At 46.7% G+C, this 26955-nt stretch overlaps 2 protein-coding genes across 5 annotated transcripts in view; one reads left to right on the top strand and one right to left on the bottom strand.

Annotated features, from left to right (window-relative positions):
* Positions 1-7706: 7706 nt before the first annotated feature.
* The window catches only part of CCNY (cyclin Y), a 120476-nt gene continuing 101227 nt past the window's right edge, over positions 7707-26955 (top strand). Inside the window, exons 1-2 of one of the 4 annotated variants that reach the window (XM_025000802.2) lie at positions 18295-18380; positions 18855-19003. In XM_025000802.2, coding sequence (XP_024856570.1) covers positions 18949-19003 — 55 coding nt within the window. In that variant the 5' untranslated portion in view covers positions 18295-18380; positions 18855-18948. Of the gene's footprint in view, positions 7729-18008; positions 18381-18483; positions 18605-18854; positions 19004-26955 lie in introns of those variants that run through there. The other 3 variants (XM_059892748.1, XM_005214274.3, XM_025000804.1) reach the window with 3 other exon arrangements.
* Positions 10319-12864, bottom strand: LOC107133032 (endogenous retrovirus group V member 1 Env polyprotein). The gene has a single exon (XM_025001350.2). The coding sequence runs from the start codon at positions 12648-12650 to the stop codon at positions 11622-11624; it is 1029 nt and encodes a 342-aa protein (XP_024857118.1). The 5' UTR covers positions 12651-12864; the 3' UTR covers positions 10319-11621.

Genomic DNA, 26955 nt, shown 5'->3' with positions numbered 1-26955 from the left:
TGAAACTCCAGTACTTTGGCCACCTCATGCGAAGAGTTGACTCATTGGAAAGGACTCTGATGCTGGGAGGGATTGGGGGCAGGAGGAGAAGGGGACAACAGAGGATGAGATGGCTGGATAGCATCACTGACTCGATGGACGTGGGTCTGGGTGAACTCCGGGAGTTGGTGATAGACAGGGAGGCCTGGCGTGCTGCGATTCATGGGGTCGCAAAGAGTTGGACATGACTGAGCGACTGAACTGAACTGAAGATATCATTTGTAATTTGGGATTTCATCAAAACCAGGAGATAATTTTTTTTTTTTTGGCTGCATCACACACTTTCTTGGATCTTAGTTCCCTGACCAGGGACCAAACCCATGCCCCTTGCTGTGGAAAGTGGAAGCACAGAGTTTTAATCATTGGACCACCAGGGAAGTCCCCATGTATTTTACGATGACAGTCTGGAGTTGCAGGAGAGAACCTGAGGCAGCCTATCGTTGGGCTGAGTTTCATTATAAAGATTGCCCTCATGTAGTAGCTGTGTCCTCACAAATGACTGGAACCCACAGGTGAGCCCCAGGGGCCAGGTAGGGAAGCTTCAGGGAGAGGTTGAGGGTCCCCTGGGAACTTGCATAGTGATCATTTCACCTGGTCAAGTTAAAACAAAGATGTCTCAGGATACTTGGAGCTTAAACTGAAGTGTTATCTGATCAGACTCTGATCTGATTTCTTCTGGAAACTTAGAGGAAAATTTCTAAAGAAAAAAGGACAGGCCATAGTAAAATGGGAAAAATACTTACTATTTTTTTGAGCCTTTGATCCTTAGAATTCTCATTTGTCAAATGAGATGCAAAATATGATAGAAACACATAAATTGCCAGATTAATGTATTTGGAGCATACTTATACTAAAAAAATTTTACTAAATTTTATACTAAAATTATTTTTAATCTGAAATTTAAATTGTATTGAGTACCCTGTATTTTTATTTGCTAAACCTGCCAACCATATATACAAACCTTAGTCATTCTTCAAAAAATGTTATGTGGCAGTCTGGATAGAAGGGAAGTCTAGGGGAGAATAGATAGCATGTGTGTGTGTGGCCGAGGCCCTTTGCTGTGCACCCGAAACCACCACAACATTGTTGAGTGGCTGTACTTCAATATAAAACAAAAGGTTTAAAATGGAAAAGATTCCTTATCCACTTGAAAAAAAACCTTAGTCATTCTTCAAAACATGACTGTCGTATTTGCTAAAAATGCATATATTCTCTTAGTCAGTTATCCACCCCCACAAACCGTCCTAGGAAAAATGACTATGTTTGAAGAGGAGTTTTAAAGGTGGCACGAGTGCTAAAGAATCAGCCTGCCAGTGCAGGGGACACAAGAGACGGGTTTGATCCCTGGGTCGGGATGATCCTCTGGAGGAGGAAATGGCAACCCACGCCAGTATTCTTGCCTGGGAAATCCCATGGACAGAGGATCCGGCGGGCTACAGTCCATGGGATTGCAGAGTCAAGACAGGAAAGCACACACTACTGCATATTATTATTAAAGAACAGATGAGAGCCTATGAAAATTCCAAAACTGACCACTCAGTTCAGTTTAGTTCAGTCGCTTAGTCGTGTCCGACTCTTTGCGACCCCATGAATCGCAGCACACCAGCCCTCCCTGTCCATCACCAACTCCCAGAGTTCACTCAGACTCACGTCCGTTGAGTCAGTGATGCCATCCAGCCATCTCATCCTCTGTCGTCCCCTTCTCCTCCTGCCCCCAATCCCTCCCAGCATCAGAGTCTTTTCCAATGAGTCAACTCTTCACATGAGGTGGCCAAAGTACTGGAGTTTCAGCTTTAGCATCAGTCCTTCCAAAGAACACCCAGGACTGCTCTCCTTTAGAATGGACTGGTTGGATCTCCTTGCAGTCCACTAGATGGAGCCAAATTGTTAAACAGAAATAACAGCCCATCCCCGGGTCTGCTTAGTCTCAATGGCATGTCAAAATGAACCCTATTTGAGAATCACTGTTCTGAAAGAGATGGGTTTTTAACTTCCTCAAAATAACATAATTAACGTATCCAATGTCTAAAAAAGGTATCAGACAACATATGCTTTTCAACAAGAGTATGCTTTGCGTTAAACATTTCCCATTTGCCTTGAATGGAGATGGGGAGGAGAAGGGAGAAGGTACAAAGTCACAGGAAATACCCAGGTAACAAGCCCTAAGACTGACGATGTAATGCACTGAACCTAAAACTGCAAATCAGAATCAAATACCAGGAAAACAGTGTAGGAAATCGCCAAGCTCCATTCTCTCCACCAGTGGGATGTTACCTTCCCGGCAGTCCTCTGACTAGAGGGCGAACCAACTCATTTTGCTGTTGCTTCCTCTCCCCAGACCTGGAAGAGATGGGATTTTTCTATTTTCCTTTCCTGTTTCAAGGGACTCCCTGGCACTCTGGTTTAAAGTAAACTTCTGTTTTACCCTTGCATTTCCCCACAAGATCATTAGTGTTAAAAATCAAGCTCTTGTAATAATGTACCAGCCAGCCTGGGTTTGCCCCTGGAAATACAAAGAGCATTTGGAATTTAGAAAGTCCTGTCTCTTTTGAAAGCCTGATTTGCAAGTTTGTGATCTTAAAAATTCTCGATAGCAAAGGCTAGACTGCACAAACATGTTTTTCTTTGTATTCTAGAAGAATCGTAATTCTGCCTGAGACAAATAGATGCTACCAACAGGGCATAGGGAGGTCATGTACATGGAGGTACAGGGAGAGAAGGACATCACCTAATTAAAAAGTAATATCCATTATGATTTTTCAGCATGACAGTGAAGCCAGCTTTATCAAGTACTTTCTAACACCTGATGTTTAGCCAGTAGTTATTCAGATCCAAGCAAACAGAAATACATCCTACCTTTAATTTTATTACAAGTTAATCACTAAAGGGATATTGCCTATAAACCTAAATCATACATAATGGCCCATCTCTGGGAACCCTGCCTCCCAGGTAATGAGCATTATGCTAAAATACCTTTGTTTAGCTCCCAGGAAGCATCCTAACCAGACCCATCTGTGAATGACTTCAGGGAGAAAGAAATTAACACATCCCCTCCAAAGGCTGACCGGAAACAGGAAATGTCTGACTTTACTCTCTCCCTTGTTAGTATAAAAGAAGCCTGAATGCTAACTCCAGACAAGCTGCTTATTTGGAACACATCCGTTATTTTTTTCAGGCTTCTGGCTTTCCTCTTAAAGTTGCTATTCCTCGCCCCAACAACTCATCTCTTGACGTACTGGTCTGTCATGCAGTGAGCAGTACAAGCTTGGACTCAGTTAACACATGTACATTTTCAAGTGAGATGGACAAATATCCCTGCTATTTGGAGGTCATCTGTTGGGGCCACTCCAGCCATCCACAAACACTAGAACAAACAGATGTTCTCTGTTTCTCAGTGGCTGAAGTATTATAGAAGAGTCTAAGTGGCAAAATAATTGTTCTAAAAGAATTTTTCCAAATGACTACCCACTGTTAAAAATTTCAGCACTGTAATAAAGAACTTGCTAGGAAACTGGGGTTGTAACAGTTATGTTTTGGTAGTTAAGTGTTGCAGAAAGTTGAATAGTGTTTTGCCATTACACAGCAGAAACTATACATCTGCAGAAAGAGAAACGAACAAAATGAGAAAAGCAAACGCCATTATTCTGAGTTTGCAATAGTAAGGGGGCCAGCCACCGTCACTGGTGTTTCGGTGGAGACTCAAAGGTGGGCAAGGAGTTGGGAAAACTTTGTAAGATGGAGAAAGGGAGGTTTCAGGTGTGCCTGACCAGAGGCTGGTGGCAGGGGGCAGCTGAGGGTGGATAACCTAGAACCAGGGATCTTACGTGATTGGTTGGGGGTCAGATTTGACTCCCTCTGGCTGGCTTTAAGTTGGAAGCAGGGGCAAAATTAGGAAGGTGTGTCCGTTATTCATCAAGCCCTAGCCATCTGAGGCCAATTGTTACAGAAGTTACTATTTAGCTTCCTGGCTTGTTGCTAGAGACAGCAATCTTGCTTCCTCTAAGTTTGATTTCAAGGAGGCTGGCTTCTTGGGCTGGTTACTATGGATAAGCGGTTGGTCTCTGGGGTAGGTGGCTGCAGGTCATGGGTCAACCTATTGCTCTGATGGTCTGGCCATTGGGTTTCTGTACATTCAGTCTCTCCCATTCCATTCCTTAATCTGTAACAGAAAAAAAAAAAACTAAGCAGATACACTCAGATGTTGATGAGAGATAAAAATTAAAATTTTAATCATAATGTGAATTCCTGGTGGTCCTAAGGTTAGGACTCTGTGCTTCCACTTTATCTATGATTTGATTTCCCAGGTGCCTCACATATATAAGTGGAATCTTAAAATATGTGTCTTTTTGTGACTGGCTTATTTCACTTGGCACAATGTCCAGGTTGGTTCATATATAGCATATGTCAGAATTTCCTTTCTTCCTTTTTTTAACAGCCCCCCCCTCCACCTGCTGCTCCCTGAGAAAAATTAGCGAAGATTTAATCTGAGAATAATGAACTCACAGCAGTGCCCTTATTTCTCTTAATTTCACCTTTTGGAAACAGGCCTCAATTTCCCTCATTTGTAAGATTGGGTCATAATATATACCTGTTCATGTGCCCACTGCCTAGCACAAAAGAGGGGATGAGGGGCTGTTAGGTCTCCCCTGCTAGTCCCCTCAAGATGGTTTTCCCTTGTACCCCATCTCCCCCTACTCAATTTCCTTTCTCTTCTTTTGACCCTCCTAGGAACTGAGAGAGGGAGGGACCAGGGTGAGCTGTCAGTCATGACATGCAGAGGTCATGGCCTGGCAGGGAAAGCCTGAGAGGGAAGTAAACTCACCAGGCCCAGGACAACATAGGGATTCTCAAGGGGAAATTCAGCCTTTGTAAGGCTGGAAAATATTCCATTTTCCACACCACATTTTGTTTATCCACTCATTTGTCGATGGACCCTTAGGTTGCTTCCACCTTTTGGCTACTGTAGATGCTGCTGCTGTGAACAGGAATGTACAAAAATCTTTTTGAAACCCTGCCTTCAAATTTTTGGGGGGAGTACACTCAGAAGTGGGATTGCTGAATCACACAATAATTTTATTTTTATGTTGGGGGAATTCCTCTGGAGAAGAAAATGGCAACCCACTCCAGTATCCTTGCTTGGAGAATCCCATGGACAGAGGAGCCTGGCAGGCTACAGCCCATGAGGTTGCAAGAGTCGGACACAACTTAGCGACTAAACCACCACCACCATACTAGTTTATATAGCAGCTGCACCAGTTTACATTCCTACCAGCAGTGCACAAACACGTTTCTTACTCCTAAGTTTGATTTCCTGGTGTGCTGGTCTGGAGTAGATTGCTTATTTGGTCACTTAGTTGTGTCTGACTCTTTTGCGACCCTCTGAACTATAGCCTGCCAGGCTCCTCTGTGCATGGGATTCTGGGGCAAGAATACTGAGTGGGTTGCCATTCCTCCTCCGGGGATCTCCTTGACCCAGGGATTAAACCCATATCTCCTGCACTGGCAGGTGGATTCTCTACCACTGAGCCACCTGGGAAGCCTGTGGAGTAGATCAGAAGCAGTGAATTAGAAGGGACCAGCAGGTGAAATAATAGTGTCATGTGGCTGAGAAACAAGAATTCTAAGAAGCAAAACTAGCACTTTGGATTATTACAATATTCAATAATGTATACTTAACGATGCTTTGGAATGTAATGAAAACCTTAAATTATGTCTGATTTCCCATTCACAAGGAGGCAGACATCTATACACATTTTAGAAAACAGCCACTGATAAATATGTAAGTACTGAAACGTCTGGTTATATTATTTCTGAAACGAAGAGTGCTATCAAAAATGGTGAAACTTTTCCAAGGGTCCTTTAAGGAGGTCTTTTCATTTACCCAGGAGTTTACTTAAATGGTCTGGACCTCTTCCTATAATGCCACATCAGTGAGACATTGCTGTTTCCATGTATAATGATCATACAGGGGCCTTTTCAAACTTAAACCATGATGTAATAAGGACATACACTATGCCAGAATGATATTTTCAGGTAACCGTGTTTGTATGGTAGTGAAATGTTTATTAATTAAGGAAAGCACTAATCCGTTGAGTTGGGAAAACATTCTCCAAACCATTGGAGAACAACAGGTCTAACAGATAATTACCATTTGGGGGTGTATATTGAACTGTCTTATGTACAGAGCACTAGGAGTCTGAGAGAAGTGAGGAGGTGACATACGGCCTGAGAAGGGTCATGACCTAGTTATGATACACAAGGGACATTATTACAGTGTGTGGGCTGCACGTGGGAAGAGGGGGTGGTCAGAGAGGTGTGCCCTTTATCCCGGGCAAGCCAGGCCTGGGGTCCTGGAGATGCACGGTGAGCTGGGAGGCAGATGAAATGGTTGTTGGAAAGCTTACTCAGGGCTCACCATCAGAGATCAAAGTCAAGATTAGGGAATCCAGAGTAACCCGAACAGAAGGTATTGTGACTGAGACTACATAAGTCACTGATGGTTAATGGGCTTCCAGGTGGCACAGTGGTAAAAGAACCCACCTGCCAAAGCAGGTGATGTAGGAGATGCGGGTTTGACCCCGGGTTGGGAAGATCCCCTGGAGTAGGAAATGGCAACCCACTCCAGTATTCTTGCCTGGAAAATTCCACGGGCAGAGGAGCCTGGCGGGCTATAGTCCACGGACTCGCACAGTTGGACATGACTGAACACGGTGCCCTGATAGTTAAAACGGCAGAGGCGTGTGGGGACATCTCACATAATGAGGTTGTGCGTGCCCATTTTTTTTTAATGTTTTCCCATCTTGAAATGGGGAAAGTGCTGCTGTCCTTTGTTTGCCCCACATCCTGGCCCCTTTGTGAAGTCGGCTGTGTTGTCATTTTAGGGTCACGGTGAGGAAACTGGGCGGTGAGCCCGACGTCTCTTCAGTCACATCATGTCAGGAGCTGAACTGGGACTGGAACTCCCTGCCCTGGAGCTTTCTGCCACCAGGTGAGCCTTGGTCCTGTTATTTTCCAGTGCTAAACATCTTCTCCTTCCTAGAAAAAGCTTTTGTTTCTAATAAAAAAAAAGCTTTTTGTTTCTAAGACACTGCCCACTATGTGGGCTGTGAAGCCTGGAGGGTAGCAAACTCAAACTTGCAGGTTAGTACCCTGGTTTCCTCAGCAATGTTAGGAGGTGGCCTGAAACTAAGGTGACTTGGTTTTTGAAAAGTCTTTTTTAGAGACACTAGATTTTTGGTGGCTGGCACTGAGACTTCTATTCAGTACAGATTCCATACTAGCCAATAATCCTTGGCTGGACTGATGATTTCTATCTACTACTAAGTCGCTTCAGTTGTTTCCGACTCTGTGCAACCCCATGGACTGCAGCCTACTAGGCTTCTCTGTCCATGGGATTCTCCAGGCAAGAACACTGGAGTGGGTCACCATTTCCTTCTCCAATGCATGAAAATGGAAAGTGAAAGTGAAGTCGCTCAGTCGTGTCCGACTCCTAGCGACCCCATGGACTGCAGCCTACCATGCTGCTCCATCCATGGGATTTTCCAGGCAAGAGTACTGGAGTGGGGTGCCACTGCCTTCTCCCTGATTTCTATCTAGGTGAAGGTATTCATCTGTTTTACAGGCAATGAAGCAATGGCTTTTGCATGTACATCTGACACTTCAGTGAATATTTCAGAAAATCACTCAAATGTAAGACTACTGAGATTGCTTATGTTATTTAAGGCTTTTAAAAAATTAACTGGATTGGTAGGGAATGAATCTTGGCCACATTTTCTTTTTCAACTCTAAGTTCCCTTATTCACTAGTTGTATCTTTAAACCTAAGTTACCACTCGTTGATTACAAACAGTTCAAGGCATTAAAGTATTCTAGAATGTTCTGCAAACAAGTGCAGTTTAGGATGTATACTTACAATTAATCGCAAGGTGGAGTGGGCTCCCTTACTTCCTAACTCACCTCAATGGTAGAGAAAATAACCTTGGAGCTATGTTCTACGGATAAATGAAGCATTTTACCTTGGTCCAGGTCAAGTTGCTATCAGAGTCAATACTTCCCCTGTAGATTTTCCAGGGGCCTGTTTTGGAGAGGGAGGGGTCACTGGAAAATAAAGTGACAGAAGAGCACTGGTGGCACAACAAAGAGTCTTGGTTACCCCACAGCGGCCTTACAAACGCCAGCGGCTGCCATGGAAATGGGCCACCGGGTGGGTGGAGCACACACACTCGGAGCAGGTATTTAGCCTGAGCTTGGGGCCATTTTCCTTCTTTTGAACAAAGGTCCACGTCCTGGGTTAACTTGGCTCAGTGTTTTGTGTCTTCTAGGAGGTGATTCAGGGAGTTGTGCAAATGACTGGTTTGTGTAATTATGGCTCCCTGATTCAGTTGAGGTGGTTTCTTTATATAAGCAGATATTTATAAATTGTTTGAGCTGACAGTGATATTGCTCATGTTTTCAATACTGTGATTCCCTTAAAAATTCTGCTTAAAAATATCCAGCTTCTGTAGTTAAAAAGTTTGAAGAGCAGTAATAAGCCATCCCCCCAAGTTTCATATTTACTTCTCTACAACAACCAAAACCTTCAAAAGTGATTATGGAGATGAAGGAAAAAAAAATTCCCAAGTACTTCTGTATGCTGAGAGCAGGGTGGGGTTAGCTGATCCAGCTGGAAGCTTTCTAAGAAGGCTGAGTGTTCAAGGACAGGGTCTCAGGCTGCACTGCTTACCTCCCCTCGCCCCCTCCAGCCCCACGCCTGGGCCAGATCCATGTGAGAAAGTGCCCCTGCATTCAGACTTCCAAGGGCTACATCACAGGAGATGCTGGGCTAAAGGCATGGGTTTTTCCTGAATAACGCTTCTCAACCTTGCTGCCTTTGGTTGGGAGGGCTGAGTTCCACAGAAATAACAAGGCTCCCCTCTCTTCAAGTCTAGAACTAATCCTAAGCAGTCACTCCCAAACCACTTCAAAAAGAGGAAAGGAGAGAAGCAAGGCTCACTAGAATGTGTCTCTTTTCCACTCAAAACATCTGCAGAATCCTCTCTCGTTATTCCAATCTGCTTTCCTGAGCTCCTGTTCAGTGATTCCTGGAGGTGGGGCAGGAGGGTGATCTTGCAGACAAGATCCCCACTTTGGCCATTTCTCAGTAGTGTGACCTTCCACAGATTTAATGATCAGAATTAGTGTCTTTATTTGTAAAATGGAGGATAGAAGCATAGGCTTGGTAGTAAAAACAAACAAAAAAACTTAGAATCCAGCAGGAGTTCAATAAATGACACCTTTCACCATCATATTGGCACCATTTCTCTGTAAAATGGAGAATAAAAGCATAGGCTTGGTTTTACATATATATGTATATATACATATATATAAACAACCAACTTAGCATGCACCAGGTGTTCAGTAAGAGATGCCTTTCATCATCATCTTGGCATCACACTGCTTCTGTGGCCTTTCCTGGAACCCTCACCAGGTATCAAGCAGGAGTCATTTTTGCCTTGAGGATTTTCATGTGCGTGTGATGTTTTGGTGGGAGGGGGTTGGCACTCTGGAAAATTACTGATGAGGCCTTCGTACTTATCTTTCCTTTCCAGGCCTGCGGACCCAAAGTCATATTCTGAATAAGCCCTGCAGACACATTGCTAAGGGGAATATGGCAGGAACATTAGAGGAAGAGGTGGGATGGGGGCGGGTAGTGCACAAAAGTCGCTGTAGACCAGCAGCCATCCATCACTGGGCAACAGCCTGTGGCTGCCTTGCCCCCTGGTCATGTCTGCGCCCTCCCCCAGATGGTGTTCTCAGTTGACAATGCCATTCTCTTCTGCCAATGACCCTTCAGCACGGAAAGCTTGCAGAAGTCATGCTGTCTCCTATGTGCCATTCTGTGTCTCCTTGTAAGCCCTTCAGCCCACATCACTAATATAAATCTGTTAACTGTTATGATTAAATAAAAAGTTCATGTGTCTGCGTGGACATGCCGCACACATAGGGTCGAATGACTGCATGCTTCCTTTCACACAGCACCCACATCACAAAACAGCAACTGGAACAGATCACACAGTAACCATGCACCGCAGCCCTGAAAATCTGAATATTCACTGACTTGCAGTTACATTCCAGTCAAACTTGCCTGGGAAGCAAAAGGGTCGGAACTGCCTTAATAAAGAGAAGTCATTTCATCCTGTTGCTACCTCCACACCTCTATGTGACTGCAGTTCTTTAGAACTTTCCTTCCTCATCTTGGCATTAGCACTTTGCTGTCACTCATTTTCCCAGTACTACTGACCTGGGCCCTTGAACTCTTTAATCAACAGACATTGACATGAGACCAGATGAGAATTTCTGACAAGGTTTTTTGGCAGCTCACACTGCAGCACAAGGGAAGAAAGGCAAGGATCAGGTGTCCTTGCCTATCTGCTCCTTCACAAAGAGCTCCCTGGGTCTTTACATGGGGTGACGGTGAGAATGGATCTGCAGTCCAGGCAGGGGGCATGGCTCAGATGGTCTGTCCCTCCTCCTTGGCAGTGCCATATGAATAAATTGTGCAGTTTTTTGCTTTCTGCATTAGCACTTCAAAATGGCAGACTTGCCGACTACCGCCACTGGGAAGGGTGTGTAGTGGTCAACATCGGCCTACTGCATAGGCGGGAGGTTGTTTTTAATCACTTGCAGTTAACTTATCGCCTTCAGCACCATGTTGTTTAAGGAAGCTTCACCCCTTGGTCAGTCTACGGATGCCAGCTTCCTGTTGTTCAAGGAGGCGCTGTCCAGGGGCAAGTGTCCTGGCAGATGACCCAAGATCCCAGCTGATCTCATTTTCCTTTGAGGGGTTCTACACCCTTTGTTCTTAAGGGTCAAGGAGCCGAATGTCTCTTCTACTGGAGCTTCTTCCTGCCGAGACCCTAGCCTAGCTGAGAGGTGCAGAAGTCCCTCGCTGACTGTTCCAAAGACCTACAGGGACCAGGGTCACCTTCTAGGAATGGGTTTAAATCCTTGGGCCATCAGGAGCCTCACTTGGAACTGTTGAAGCATGGAAGACACAAATCTAACTAAAGATTAAACAGGCAGGCTCTGAATAATAGCAAAAGAACTACTACCACTAGAGGGCCCAGGAGAGGCAAGAACCAAGGAATGTAACACGATGAAGCCTTTGACTGAGTCCCATATAGTTTGGGCAGTGGGGTAGCTGAACCCACATAGCCATTTAACTTGTTCATGAATTTCCTGAGTATTTACTTCAACTTCCGCTGAGTTGTTGATGCATGTTCTACAAGTTTTGTTAATCACTGCATAGACACCCCCTTGTTCATCCAGAAGATGATCCAGGGTTATTGTCAAACACAACATTGGCTAAGGATCTGGGGACTCTTGGAGACGCCTTAAAGGCATCACCAGTTGTTTTTTTGGCTGCACCAGGCATATCTTGCAGGATCTTCGCTCCCTGACCAGGGACTGAACCTGCACCCTTGGCAGTGAAAGCATGGAGTCCTGACCACTGGACCACCGGGGAATTCCCATCACCGTTTTTTGAGACCAGGTTTTCTATGGCCTGTGTGAGGTTTAAGATTGTTTCGTGATAGGCAAAACCCCTCAAGGGGCAGCCAGACCTATGGCCGCCCAAATTCCTGCCAGGACTAGTCTGAGTGCCCAGTTATGTCTGTTTTGAGAGGTGGCATTATTATATGCAGTGGTGCTTTGTCCTTTAGCGCCCAATCGGCCCAAAGTGCATTCTCCTCGGAAGTGAACATTGTCTAAGCATGGGTAGGCCATTGCTCGGAGAGGCCAGGAGAAGGAGGAATTTGGGCTCCCTTCAAAGGGTAGTTTATTCTGCGGTGGACCACAGAGGAATAGATATCCGGCAGGGGTACAAGCTTGGCGGGGTGAAGTAGAATTAAACCATCGACGTAAAAGGGCACCCCAACGAGGGGCATTACTGCACCTGGGGGACAAAGGCCCTCCTTCTAGCAGTCCCCCATCTAGTTCTGAGTTTTCCTCTATTTCCTCCTCATCACTGAAAGCAGAGGGGGTCTGATAGGTGAGCCTCCAGGCCGGGGCTGCTGTTCCTCTCCAATGCGTACAAGATGTGTTGGGCTGGGTGCCTGGGGAGAGCAGAGATGAGTCCACACACCAGTGAGTCTGGTTAGGGGTGCAGGAGGAGCTTAACGTGGAAAATGACATTGGATAAATAGACAGTGAGCTTCCTGCATCAATAAGGCAGGCATCTGTCTGGCAGGGGCAACAGGGTTTTCCTTGCCCTGTGCAGAGAAAGGGCCGCTTGATCCAGAGACCCGTTTGGTTCCAAGGGTCTGTAAGCTCTACACACCCCATTTCCTCGTGATCTTCAAGATCCACTATTAGAAGCAGTGTGTTCCTAACCGGTTCAGAAGTCAGGGTGAGATTGACATCCTCATCTACCGGCACAATTTGGAGCTGAGGAATCCCCTCTTGTGGGTGGGGATGACAGGTCCAACAACTGGAGAGATTATTTCCTGAGGCCAAAATGCTGGAGAAGTTGACGACTGAGTTCTCTCTCCAGGTTCCCCTCTCCTCGTTGTTTTGTCCCCAACCCCTCCTTAGGAGAAGGGCCAGGAGAAGAGTCCATGTTTCCCATCCTGTCATTGGTTCTGGTCTTCTAGGCTCTGAGGGTCCAAAACTGCTTATCTGGGGGGGGGTGGCTGAGCAAACCAGGAATATGTGACCGAAAATGCAATGACAAAATTAGCAACCAGAAGTCCAGCCTAATGCATCACTTTTTACTCATCAGTTGGTGGTGCTTTTCTTCTGCATAAGAATCTCAGGTCTTCAACTGGCTCACAGGTGTGTTCTTCCGTTGTAGCCTGTGGGGTTTTTGGAGGCAAGAGATTTAATCTAGTTAAATGTAACTAACTAGGTATTCCTTGTAGTTCACTGGCAGTGAGGGTAGCTAAAGTTACTCCTTAGAGGCCCTTCCATTTTGGTAGCTGATCTTCAGGGGATTCCCTCCTTCCAAGTTTTAAGAACTTGGTCCCCAAACTTAAGTCATAAAGAAGCTGCCCCTCTGTTGTATCCCTAGTGGGCGCTGGTGGTGCCTTGTTGGCACTAGCCAAGGCTGCTTCGTGATCCTGTTCCAGGTTAACAGTACATTTGTAGGCACTGGCTCAATTCCTCACACCAGTGGTAAGGGCGGGCCTCTGCTAGGTCATGTCAAATAGGCTAAACTTCAGGATACCCTGTGTGTACCCCAAGCAATGTGTACCCCAAGGAGTGCAAGAGGAACCAGGGCTCATGAGTCTCTTGGCAAAGTTTTGTTAAGGTTTTCTTTAACGTATGGTTCATTTTCCCCTACTTTTTCCTGAAGATTGGAGGTGCCAAGAGGTGTGTAGATTATAGCTAATCCCCAAGGTGTTCGTTAGGCCTTCCTTTGCTATGAAGGAGGGCCCATTATGGCTCTGGAGGGATTTTAGAAGTCTAAACCAAGCAACTGTCTGTCTCCTTTAAGAAAGACTCACAGACTTCAGTGGCCTTTTCAGATTGAATGGGGAAGACTTCCAACCATCCTGCAAAAGTATTGATGGACACAGGAAGATACTTTTATCCTGACTGTGGGGGGATCTGGGTGAAGTTCAATTGCCAGTCTTCCCCCAGGTCTATCCATTGGTGTTGAACTGGCTTGAGTAACGAACCAGGGATTGCATGGCCTTGCAGATTATTACGGGGATACAAATCACAAACAAGGGTCACTTGTTTTATTGTTCCTTTAAGCCCCTTTCCTGAAAAAGTCCTTAGTATCAAGTCCCATAGTGCACTCCTCCCATAGGTGGTGGCATCATATGAACCCTAATGAACCTTCATTGTTAGGCTCCAGGGATAAGAAAGTTGTCATCCTTTCTATACCAGCTTGTTCCAGCCTTCTTATAGCTCCATTTTTCAGCATCCTCTTGTTCCTGTGGGGAATACTGGGGAAGGCAGGCCATTCAGGGTGGGGAGACAATCACTAGGGCCATGATTTGGTGATGCTCTGCACCTGCACTGTGTGTTTAGGGACTTGCTCAGCTTTGTTCTTTCTTTGGGTTATAAAAGACCTGTCCTTCCGAAGGCCCTTACAGGGAATTACTGGCGCCTGGGTCAGGAACTGCACTGCTTCTAAAAGAGCTAAGATTAAATCTTCATGTTTGATGGCAGAATCTCTAGCAGTTAACATTCCTGTCTCTCTCCAAATGGCAGCATGAGCATGTACATATCATATGGAATCCATATTTAGAATCAGTAAAAATATTTTTCTGGGCTGAAGTCTGGGTGGTGGGGCCTTGGCTTCGCTGATTTTATATAAGCTAACTATGTGTGCTGTGCTTAGTCTCAAAGTCGTGTCCGACCCATGACGACCACATGGACTGTAGCCTGCCAGGCTCCTCTGTCCATGGGGATATCTAGGCAAGAATACTAGAGTGGGTTGTCTTGCCTTCCTCCAGGGGATCTTCCCAACCCAGGGATTGAACCCAGGTCTCCAGTATTGCAGGTGGATTCTTTACCATCTGAGCCACCAGGGAAGCCCTAACTATAGCAGCCTGCCATTTGGATTCCCATCTCTATAAACTACTCCTGTCAATGAACCGTTCAGCCTCAGGGTTGTCATGAGGTTCATCCAGAAGACTGGATCTGACAGAATAAGTTTGTTTTACTGTCTCTGTACACTGATGCAATAAATTTCCATTTTCAATAGCTGGGAGAAGTGCTGGGTTTAAGGCTTGGCACACCTTTAAAGTAATATCAGGGGCATCCATTAGAAGAACCTGGTATTTTGCTAACCTCCCTCTGGTTCACCAATGGTATCCTTTGGCTTCTAACACAGATTGCACCTGATGAAGGGTTAATTTATCTAGATGTTGTCCCAGGGTGAGCTTGCAAGCCTCACTGACCAGTAGGGCCATGCTGCTAACGCCTGAAGGCAGCTGGGGCATCCCAAGGCTACTGAGTAGAACTGTTCTGAGAAGTAAGCCACTGGCCGTTGATCTGCTCCCAATTTTGGGGTCAGGACTCCTAGTGCTATCCCTGCCCTCTCATGGATAGGGTGAAGGGTTTGTCTAAATTTGGAAGCCCCAGTGCTGGTGTTTTGCTCAACTCAGTCTTGAGTCTCAAAGTGCTATTGGTGCTCCCTACTCCACTGAAAGGGTTCCCTTTCTCCCTTCAGAGCTTCATACATAAGGCCATGCTTGGAATCCAGATACGGCAGAACCCAGACATTCCGAGAAAGCCTCGGAGTTGTCTCTCTGTGGCTGGAGGTGGTAATGCACGAACTGCTGTTTTCTGATCTATGGCCAGGGGGTCAAAACAAACCCTAAACATTGAACCTGTTGTAAAAGATCAGGCTTTGTTGAGGAGACTTTATATCCCCTTTCTGCCAGGAAACTTGGGACCTTAACAGTATTCTGATCTGAATCTTGCCTTATCTCACAACTTATTAATGGTCAGACATGAGTTTCAGCAAACTCTGGGAGACAGTGAAGGACAGGGAGCCTGGTGTGCTGCAGTCCATGGGGACACAAAGAGTCGGACATGATTTAGTGACTGAACAACAATTAATAGGTCATCAACATACTGGAACACAGCCTTCCACATTACAGGCCCAGTTCCATCAGTTCTTTTGCTAATGCATTTCCAAAGAGATGGGGGCTCTAGAGAAAGCCCCAGGGAAGCACTGTCCAAGTGCTTCCAGGGTATCAAGTTCCCTCCATTCAAAGGCAGAAAGGTGTGAGAGTCTGGATGAAGGGGGACAAAGAACATGCATCCTTGAGGTCTAGGAGAGAGAAGTACTGAGCACCCCTGGCATTTAGGTGAGTTGGGTGTATGTATGGGTTTGGCACTAACGGGTGAATGGGGTGGATGACCCATAAGTCTTGTACAAACCGGGGCCAAAACATATCCCTGTGAGGCTTTTTGGATGGGAGAATTCGAGTGCTGTAATAGGACTGACTGGGGTCAGTGGGCCTGTGTTTTAGGAATTTGGTGAGCAAAGCAGCAGTTTGATCTGCGACCCCTCCTCCCTGACAAGGTCTCAGGCTTTAAAAGATAGTGCCTCTACCAGGGGTATCTTCCCACAGGCTTGACCTCTATCTCCATCCAGGGAACAAGCTTTGCCTTTTCTGGAACAGATATAGTTCCAAACCACAGGATCCACCTGTTCCCTAATTTCTTGGGGAATATTTTCATGACTAATGGGTGGGGCATCTGGGGCTACTAACAAATGCATTCTCTGTTCTGATTTTCTGTCTTCTTGGCTCTTACCTGGTTCTAAGAGTATACTAACTCCCAGTTTATTTAGCAAATTTCTTCTGAGGCGGGGACGAGGCCACTCAGGCATATACAAAAAAGAATGAGAGATGAGATGACACCAGCTGCAAACTCACAGGTAAAGGGGAGGGGGTGTAAATCATTTTACGTTTGGCCGCCCATTAATCCCCAGTTAGTACAGTCGCGTTAGAGACGCGGGTGGGCTGGGGACAGCACAGCCGGGCAAGTCAGAACAAGGACACCGACCACTTATTCCAATAAACGGCAACAATACACTTCAGACATGGAGCTTTTAAAATACGGAGTAACAAAAAGACAGAAGGGAAAGCACAAGTTTAAAAAAGAATAAACTCGTCCAGAATTAGACAATACCATGTTTACAGTGCCTCTGGCAAGCTGTACACATTGCGGATGCCGAGCATTTGCTCCCTTTTGTTACCAGTTAGCACCTGCGTGGACACGTCGTGTTTCTGGGCCTCAGTTTCCTTGTATGGAGAATGGGGTCACGCCAGGTTCCACCCGCTAAAGCATTCTGTCCCCGGTCTCAGGATGCCTTCCCCGGCCATTTGGAAAGGGGGGGATGGGTTGTTTCAGCTGCCTTATTTTGTCCTTCCGAGAGGCGAGGGGACCACCCTGCAGTGTGTGTGTGTGTGTGTGTGTGTGTGTGTGTGAGGATGGGGACCACCCTGCAGTGTGTGTGTGTGTGAGGATGGGGACCACCCTGCAGTGTGGGTGTGGGTGTGTGTGTGTGTGTGTGTGTGTGTGTGTGGATGCGGACCACCCGGCAGTTTGTGTGTGTGTGGCAAGATGGGGACCACCCTGCAGAGTGTGTGTGTGTGTGTGTGTGTGTGTGTGTGTGTGTGTGTGTGTATGCGGACCACCCGGCAGTTTGTGTGTGTGTGGCAAGATGGGGACCACCCTGCAGAGTGTGTGTGTGTGTGTGTGTATGCGGACCACCCGGCAGTTTGTGTGTGTGTGGCAGGATGGGGACCACCCTGCAAAGTTCTCGCACCCACAGCCGACTGCGTGGTGGGGTGAACAGGAGAGCCTGGCGCACCTGACGATAAACCTGCTGAGAGCGCGGCGCGGCCCCGGCCCAAGGTACATTCTGGGCTGACGACGGGCGGCTGAGGACGGGAGAGCGCCCCAACCCTGCCCATTAACTCTGACCTCTGAGAGTTTAAAGGAGAAAAAAAAAAAAATTCCCACCCTCCACCCCGACTCCCATCCGCCGCTGCCAGTGGCCCAGGCGCCGCACGCACCTCTCTTCCCTGCGCCGGTTCCTCGCGACACCACTGCACCGCCGGCGCGAGCGGGCGGAAGGCCGCCCCCTCCTCCGCATCCGCTTCCAGGGCAGAGGGCGGGGCGAGGCCGGGTGGGCGGGGCGAGGCCGGGTGGGCGGGGCGAGGCCGGGTGGGCGGGGCGGCCCGCGGGTGGGCGGGGCGCGGGGCGGGACCGGGCCCGCGGGTGGGCGGGGCGCCGGGGGGCGCGGAGGGCGCGGAGGGCGCGGAGGGCGGGGCCGGGCCCCAGCGTCCCCCGGGCCGCCCACGCCCGGGCCCAGCGCCGCGCCTCCCCGCCGCCCGCGTTCCCGCCGCCCGCGTTCCCGTCGCCCACGGCCTCTCGCGTCCCCGCCGCCTGCTTTCGCCCCCGCGTCTCCGCATCCCGAACGGCCGCGCCCCCTGAACCGGAACCGCTTGCGGCCGCCGGCGCAGAGCCGGGCCGATCGGGAAGCGGAGGCGGTTGTGCGGCGCCCGCCATGGCGGCGGCGGGGTGAGCCGGGCCGGGCGGCCGCAGTCGCGCGGGCGCGGGCGCTCCTCCGCCGCGGACAGGCCGCCGGGCCGGGCGAGGGGAGCCGGGCCGCCCATGGCGAGGCCGCGCCGCCGCCGCCGCTGCTGACCCGGGGCCGCGCCGGGGCCGGGGCGCCAGCCATGGGGAACACCGCCTCGTGCTGCGTGTCGTCCAGCCCCAAGCTCCGCAGGAATGCCCACTCGCGGCTGGAGTCCTGCCGGCCCGACGCCGACCTGAGCCGCGAGGACACGGGCTGCAACCTGCAGCACATCAGCGACCGGGAGAACATCGACGGTGAGGCGGGCGGGCGGGGGTCCCTCTGATTCCTCCGACGCCCCGAGCCTCCTGCGCGCGCGCCCCGCACCCCGCGCCCCGCGCCCCGCCCGGCGGCCGTTGCTCTCGACCGGTTACCGCGAGCGGACCGGGGTCTTCGCCCCGAAGAGCGGGCCGGGGCGGGGTCCAGGCCGGGCTCCGGCTGTCTGTCCGGCGGAGCTGCCTGTCGAGTTGCGCGCGAAAGGGTGAGCCTGTTTGTATCCCGAGAGGCGAAGGAGATGGGGACCCTGGGCACGGCCGAGGACTGAACGCCTGGGCCGGCTCCCCGGAAACTCGCGAATTGAGCCCACTTGCTGGCCGTGACCCCATTTCTTTAAAAAAACAAAAAAAAACCCCCCACAGCCCTCTCGCAAAAGGATTTTGGGTGGGGGAATGTTGAGAGATTGCAGTCAAATAACGTCACCTGAATTCTTTAACATTTTTTTTTCTTTACAGTATTGTCGCAGTGATTTGCAGACAGCTTTGGAATAAGTCCTCTTGTTTTTGCTTGAGGTTGAATTACAGTCCTGTGAATTTCTGAGTGATTTCAATGACTTCTGGACTAGGATTTGTAAAGGAAGTTAAAAGACTGATCGCTGCTCCTAGTAATGATTGTTTATTTTATTGGTCTTACAGTATTTTATTAGTACTGTTTTATCAATAAGCTTATGTGATTTAGTATCTAATAAATGGGTAGTTTATGCATCAAACAATTTATGTAATTTTCAACTTAAAAAAATTTGAAATTGGAAATATATTTTTATGAAATCTTGACTTTTTTTAAACCACGGATTCTTTTCACAGTTGATGTGGTTGAACTAATTTGAAAAAAATTTCTTGTGTGAATGAATTGGCACAACTCTGTCATAATTCATTCTTGTCACTTTTAGAATGGCGCATTCCATCTAGTATGCAAAGCCAAATTTAAACTCTGCCACGGGGAAGAATTTTTTCATTGTTTGGCGTCATTTAATTTCTTGTAAATAGTAAATTCATCTATTTAGAACAACTTTATTAAATGGGTACCCTATGTAAAGAGAGACTAATATCTGGTTTATAGTAGACAGTAAGTTAGGGTTCAGTATGACATTTCTAATGGTGTTATTTTAACTTCCATTATGTTAGCCTGGGCTTCCCTGGTGGTCTGGGTGCATGGGTGCTAAGTCGCTTCAGTCCTGGCTGACTCTTTTTGACCCCATGGAGTGTAGCCAGCCAGGCTCCTCTGTCCATGGGATTGTCCAGGCAAGAATATTTGGAGTGGGTTACCATTTCCTTCTCCCGGGGATTTTCCTGACCCAGGGCGCAAACCTGCATTTCTTGAGTCTCCTGCATTGGCAGTCGGGTTCTTTACCTGCTGTCTATGGGGTCGCACAGAGTTGGACACGACTGAAGTGACTTAGCAGCAGCAGCGCCACCTGGGAAGCCCTCCCTGGTAGCTCGGTGGTAAAGAATCCCTGGGTGGGGAAGATCCCCTGGAGAAGGAAATGACAACTGACTCCAGTATTCTTGCCTGGGAAATCCCATGGACAGAGGAACATAGTGGGCTGTCGTCCATGGGATCGAAAAGAGTGGGACATGAATGACGCGACTTAGCACACATGCACAGCAGAAAGATATTAAGTCCCACTTGTCCTGATCACGTCTGTGGTCCCAAGCACCTGAAAGAAGTGTCCAGAATGTAATAAAGACTGAATAACTGGTATTATAAAGGAATGAATGACTTTGTTGTAGAATATCGTTACTCATATACATTGTTGGAACATTGGAAATAACTTCTCCCTTGTGTTGTGCCCTAATATTGGGTAGAGACATTGTTTTAAATAATGGATTAAAGTAATACAAAGAAAAGGAAGACTCACGTTTCTTAGACCCAGGCTGCGTGCTGTTATGACTATAATAAGGAAAGGGGAAAATAAAAGTAACTGTAATCAGCTATTTGGCAATAAGGTGTAGAAGGATTTTGCCAGAAAAATGTAGAATGATGTTGTGTGTTCTTTCATTTGGAAGGAGTCTTAAGTTTTGGTCATCATTTGTTTTTGAGGAAACATTTGGAAGATCATTAGTTCTTCTTTTGGAGCTTTGGTTTGAGAGACTAGCAGAGCAGGTTAAGAGGATTTCTCATCTGGGCTGTAATGTCTTCTCGCCCCAGAACCCACTGGTTATGATGCTAATTTAAACCTAGAAGTCCTCGTTCACTATTTAAATAGTGTTCTCTCTGTCTACCACATTCAGTCAATAATACTTGTAGTATTTACCTATTCAGCTGTTCTCAATGATTTCAGTTAGACCAGAAATCTAGGACTGGGCTTTGGCATGAGTATGCGTAAAGCTCTCCAGGTGATTCTGAGTTGCTGCTGGTTTGAAAATCACTGGCTGGGATGAGTCTTGGAATTGTCATTGTTGTTCGGACGCATTTTCCATGGGAACTCATTGTGTCAGAAGCTGGCAGAAGAGAATAGATTTAAGTTGTAGTGTATAGGTGTGTGTATATATATTTGTATTTTAACTTCTGATTGTTAGACGATTAAACTTTTAAAAACTGTGTCTCAAGAGTTCTTAATTTTAGTACATAACAAAAGCTGAAGTGCCTAAGTACCGTATTTCTTCTGTCCTGAAAGACCTTCCAGATAGTTAGACTTGGAAGAGTCAGAGAAATTCATAGAGCTTGGTTAGGTTAGTTTCTTTAGAGCACCAAGGATACTAGGTTCATATTTTCCACACCCAAATACGGCAGGTTATGTTTGTCCGTAGAATTTCAGTGATTGTATTAGGCTTCTATGATGCCCAAAGGGAACTTGTCTCCTTTTATTTTTAGTGTACGCTATCCCCTGTAGGAGGGAATGGCTACCCACTCCAGTATTCTTGCCTGGAGAATCCCATGGACAGAGGAGCCTAGAGGACAGTCCATGGGGTTGCAAAGAGTCGAACATGATTGAGCAGTTGACACCCAATGTTAGGTTATTCCTGTCTTAGAAATTTATGTTAGACTCATTAGGTAAGAGAATGAGTTACTAAATGAAATAAATGTCACTAAGTAAATGTTTGAGAGTCCCTTGGACTGCAAGGAGATCAAACAGTCCACTCTAAAGGAGATCACTCCTGGGTGTTCTTTAGAAGGACTGATGCTAAAGCTGAAACTCCAATACTTTGGCCACCTCATGCAAAGAGTTGACTCATTGGAAAAGACTCTGATGCTGGGAGGGTTTGGGGGCAGGAGGAGAAGGGGACGACAGAGGATGAGATGGCTGGATGGCATCACTGACTCGATGGACATGAGTTTGGGTGAACTCCAGGAGTTGGTGATGGACAGGGAGGCCTGGTGTGCTGCAGTTCATGGGGTGGCAAAGAGTCAGCCGGACTGAGGGACTGAACTGAAATAGATGCTACTTTTGATAAAGTTATTTGAGATTAAGAAGTAACAAAAACACTTAGCAACAGTGATAATAAAGTACAGCACTTACATGTTGCTTGACATCAGCTCATTCATTTAGTAACATTTAGTCACATTTAGTGACAGTAACATTTATTTCATTTAGTAATTCATTCATTTAGTAACATTTAGTCACAGTAACCCTGGGGACAATATCATCCTTACTTTACGACCAGATACAAGGCAGAGAGGAGAAATGACTTGCCCAAAGCCATGGAGCCATTAAATTACGAGTGGAAACTTTCCAGTATTGCTTGACTAGCCATCAGATAATAACTAGGCTGGGGTTGCCGCTTTGGGTAGGCTGTGGGTCACTGGGTCATGTCTGTGGTTTCTCTTCTTCCATCTGTAACAACTGGTCTTAACTGATTGGATCATTTTTTATGGAAGAAGAGGAGGAACAGACTAAAGAGAATTTAAAATTCAGTGAGGCCAAATAAATCAGGATAATTATAATACCTGCACCTGGCATGTCAGTTTGGGTTGACAAACTGAAATCTTAAAATGATTGAGAGCCACTTCATCCAGGGACTAGCTGTCATCCTGGACCACCCTATCACTTCCTCATCTCCTGTTCGATCTGCTAGGAAGGCATGACTCTCTGCCTTCAAAGCACATCCAGAGGGATTCCCCTAGTGGTCCAGTGGCTAAGACTCCCAGTGCAAGGGATCAGGTTTGATCAGTCGCCAGGGAACCAGATCCCACATACAACAATGAAGATCAAAGGTTCCATGTGCCACAACCAAGACCTGGTGCAGAATCCGACCACTTTAAAACCTCTCCTGCTGTTGCCATGTAATGAGCCCGACTGGTCTCCCTGCCTCTCTCCAGGCTTACCCACCGCAGTCTGTTTTCAGCACTGCTGCTGCACTGAGATCCTTCTGAGAACTTTAACACATCACTCCTCTGCTCAGAAAACTGCAGTGACTCCTTCTGTCACATAGAATAAAAGCCTTACAGTGAATTTGACAACGCAGGCCTTCCAGGGGACCCCAGGGTCCTTTGCAGTCTTCCTACCTGCCTCAGTCACTTGCTCTTTGCAGCCACACTGGCCCCTTCAGTGCTGTTTCTTGAACACATCAGACATGCAGTTGCCCCAGGACCTCTGTCACTCTGCCTGGAGTTCTCTACTCCATGTGTGCTCTTGGCTAGCTTCCTCACCACGTTCAGTCTCAATTCAGGCCTCACTTTTCAGTGAATCCTTCCCAGACACCCCTCTTGTCATCCCATCAGCAAACCTAACATGCCTTCTGTGCACCACCATTTTTCTTTATTGCATGTCAGCTATAGTGCATTGTATATAGACTTTTACCACTGCACCGCTTGCGAAGCCCCTTTTTGTACATATATACAACTGTAACCATAATTATTTCTACTTACTTTAGCATGTAAGTTCTAGAACTCTTTAGTCATTGATGTAACCCACATGCTTACAATACTGGGTTGTCTGATACCTTGCAGACATGCTCTATTTATTGAATGAACGAGTGACGCTACCCACTGAAGGACATTAGTCAGAGCATCAGCGTGTGTGTTTATTGAGAGGAAGTAGAGAATGTGTAAGACTTGCAGTAATGAAAGCAGATTGGGATAGGAAACTTTTTGGTTGGTGTGCGTTTCTACCTGAGAAGTAAGCAGATAGGGTCATGTCCTGAAAATGAAACTTAAGAAAGATTTCAAAGCATATAGCGAAAGAAAAAACACCCAAACGAAACTGAAAGGAAACCGTGGCTAGTGGCAATCTTTTTAACAACATGATACTGTTCAGTCTTCTTTCCTTGTCTTTTTAGATGAATGACTTTAGCTGTCTCACGTCTTTGAGGATCAAAAAGAGTCTCAAATGCTTAACACACCAAAAAGTACTATATAAACATTTTTGATTAGGGACATAGCCACTCACGGTGATTTTCATGTATTTAATGTGAAGTGTGTTCTGGGCTGTACAGCACTGATATCTGAAGGGCTCATCTCGGGCACGGGAGGTGCACAGCAAAGTCCAGTGTTTAAACTCCAGGGACCGCAGTGCCTGTTGGGGCATATTAGCTTGGACTCCTGCAGTCCATTTCCACGCTGTCTGCAGCCTATGGAAATTCATCTCTTACGCATTCTTTTTCTCAGGCTTTAACCCACTTTAACCTTTCCAGCTTGATGGGCAAAACTATGCCTGTAGACTTTGCTTACAAACTAAAATTTATTAGCAGTGCTGCCTGCAAGGTTGTGAAGATGCTCTGACCAAGTGTGGGCTGACTGCATATGGGTGGCTCCCTGACCACCGCCCGGCTCACTTAATTTTCCTCTCTGATTTAGAGTAGGGGGTCTTTTGCTCCCATCCCCTCATGCTATGCATGAGGAAACTGAATCTTGGAAAGGTGCAGTCTCTTACCCTGGTCTTGCAGATCCTGGACAAGGGCAGTGAATCTCTTCATGTCTTTGTCTTCATTTTCCAGGAGAGGTAATCGAGTCTTAAAGGTTAAGATATTTGCTCGTGTTTCCGCAGCTGGTTAGTGGCAGAGTTGGAGTCCAGCCTGTCCTCACTTGGTAGAGGATCCCACCTCAGCTGCGCTGTGACTGCTAGTTTGAGGTGGGGGGTTGTCTGTGCCTGGCCCACACTTGCCTTGTTTTTGGAGATTAAGTTGTTGCCTGTGCACTTTTGGCTAGCAGTATTTGTGATGAGGAGTTTTACTTTTCTGCTTCTTTTTGAGAGGAGTGCATATTAAATAATTTTGTGAAATAGTATTGAATAGATTTTCTCACCCTCTTCTACAAAGCTGATTGTCTCTATCATCTTTAGATGAATTGCTTTCACATTTCTGGCTAGATGAAACTTAATAACACAAAGATGAAATCCATTCCTACCCAGGAAAGGGCAGAACCAAAAGGAAAAATATGGGAGACAAGCCACGTGAGCAGTTTTGAAATCCTGTTTTAATCATGCAGGGTCAGAGATGTAGCTCCAAGTGTATAGTGTTGGACTTGTCTGTAAGGAAGCAGTGTTTGGTATTTTTCAAAAGAGAGCTATTGACAGTGTTACACTTGTCATACTTCAAAGTACAAATCCCTTAATGATTCAACATCTGGGCGCCCAGGGTTAGTGCATGGCACCAGCAGTTGATGTCAGGGCCTCTCATGCTTTCAGCATCGTTTTCAGCAGAGAGCTAGAAGGAAAGAGAGAGCTCACTCTCTGCAGCCTTTGCATCATTGTGAAATGTTGAGTTTGTGGCTGCAAGTCTTGGGTAGGAGATCGTTTCCTCTGTGTGCTCTGAGACTCACTGTTAGCCTGTCCTACCTTTCCCGAAGAAGAGGGAGGGCTCTTCCCTGAATATTTTTCAAAATATGCCTCTGGCTATGTGAAGTGGGTGGAGGGTGAAGAGCCCAGAAGTCAGGAGTCTGAAGTCTGGCCATGACCCCGCCTTGGCTATGGATCGTCTGTCCTACTGAGCCTCACTGGATCTCTGCTTAAACATACTGCCTTGACATGTGACCCAAGGAACCTGAAATTAGACTAAGATGGTTAATAAACCAGAGGTGCTAGATGGATATATGTCATAATGAACGTAGCATTCAGGTTGATTTTCTTGAATTAAATATGCAGTGGGTGGTAAGAGCTACAGGAGCCTGTGTGTGAACTCGCTGTAGCCAGAGAAGCCAGAAGCCAGAGGGCTTGTCTTGCACACACATCGAGGGTTCAAGGCAGTCCTGGAAAGATAAGTGGAATTTGAGAGCTGGGTGGGATGAGGTTAAATAGAACTCTGTGACTTGAGTGGATACTTGCTGGCAGTAGAATTTGGACTGCAAATCCTCCTCTTCTTGGCATTTATTGCCCTTCTAGGTTGCATCTCTGTACAGTCACACCATAATGCCGCTCAGAGAGGGTGGGATGAGTGTTTGAGGCAATTCTCCCGTGGGTGCCGGGCCCACCCAGCCGGCATCCACTCTCATCCTTGGAACATCAGCTTGTGCCCTGACAGAGAGGGTGAGGCCAGAGATTTAAAAAACAAAAAAATTCTTCAAAGAATAAGGTTTAGAGGCCTGCATACAGATGTTTTATATTATTAAAGTACTGCTCTAACTAAATAGGAGTTGATGGGCTGAAAAATAAGCACAGGCAGCCCTGAGTAAATTTGGGGGATGGTTTGTGTCCATTTCTTTCACGGAAAAGTCTGACCCGCTGGCTCTACAGCTGCAGAGGTCAGAGGAGACCTGTGGTCCCTTCCTTGGCTTCTTTTTGAGGCTTCTGTTGCTCTCTGCCAGCTTGGAGAGAGGGATGTGCTGAAGTTAAAATTGAGTGGTCGGCCCAACAGCAGACAACTTGGCAGGCTCCTCAGTTGGCAAGATTCTGCCTAGAAAGTCAGTTGGTGGCTCTTAGAAGAGAGGTCATCTCAGGGACGGTTGATCCCAATCAGCAGCGTGCTGGCTTCTCTGCTGCTTTGCTGGGAGGTTACTTAACATGTAAATACTGGAGTGGAAAGCCTTGAAATCCTTTATTCTTCACCTTTGTCAGAATACTAACATTCTATACATTGGTTTAGACTCTGTAAAGAGATTTTTGTTTTCATTATTTGTTTTTTCATATGGATCAAAAGTTGGACTGAAAAGAGTCCAAAAAGGAAGTTCTAAAATGTTCCAGCAATGGCGACACCTCTGGGCTAAGTGTCTAGTCTCCCTTGGTTATACTGCTTGGATTAAAAAAAAAAATTCAACCTGGTTTCATTATTCTATAGATACATCACCTGGCACGTGTGATTTTAATTTCTGGGTCATTTTCTGCGGTCTTTGTCCCCTACTCGGGCTGTATAGTGGGAGCTCATTGGGTGTGACAAATGAGTGCCGTGCCCAGCAGAGATGTACCAGCCTCCACAGACATGTCAGCTGGCTCCTGGTACCGAGAGGAATACAGCTGGAGTACACTAAAGATAATTGTTAGCCACTGCAGTCACATCGTTGCCAGTGTGCTCCATGAGCTTTGCAGAAATCTTCGTTGGATGGTGAAATGCAAGTCACTTCTATTTTGGATGCCTCTGATTATAGACCTTGTGACTCTGAGGAGGGTGAATAGGAAACACTCTGCATGGGAGTTGGTTGATATGTAGTATAGCCATGAGTGTAGCGCTTGAAACATTCTGAAAG

The sequence above is a fragment of the Bos taurus genome, chromosome 13, assembly GCF_002263795.3.
Source record: "Bos taurus isolate L1 Dominette 01449 registration number 42190680 breed Hereford chromosome 13, ARS-UCD2.0, whole genome shotgun sequence".
In the NCBI taxonomy this organism is placed as follows: Eukaryota; Metazoa; Chordata; class Mammalia; order Artiodactyla; family Bovidae; genus Bos; species Bos taurus.
The sequence above is the reverse complement of the archived record's forward strand: the minus strand, read 5'-3'. Positions and strand labels throughout refer to the sequence as shown.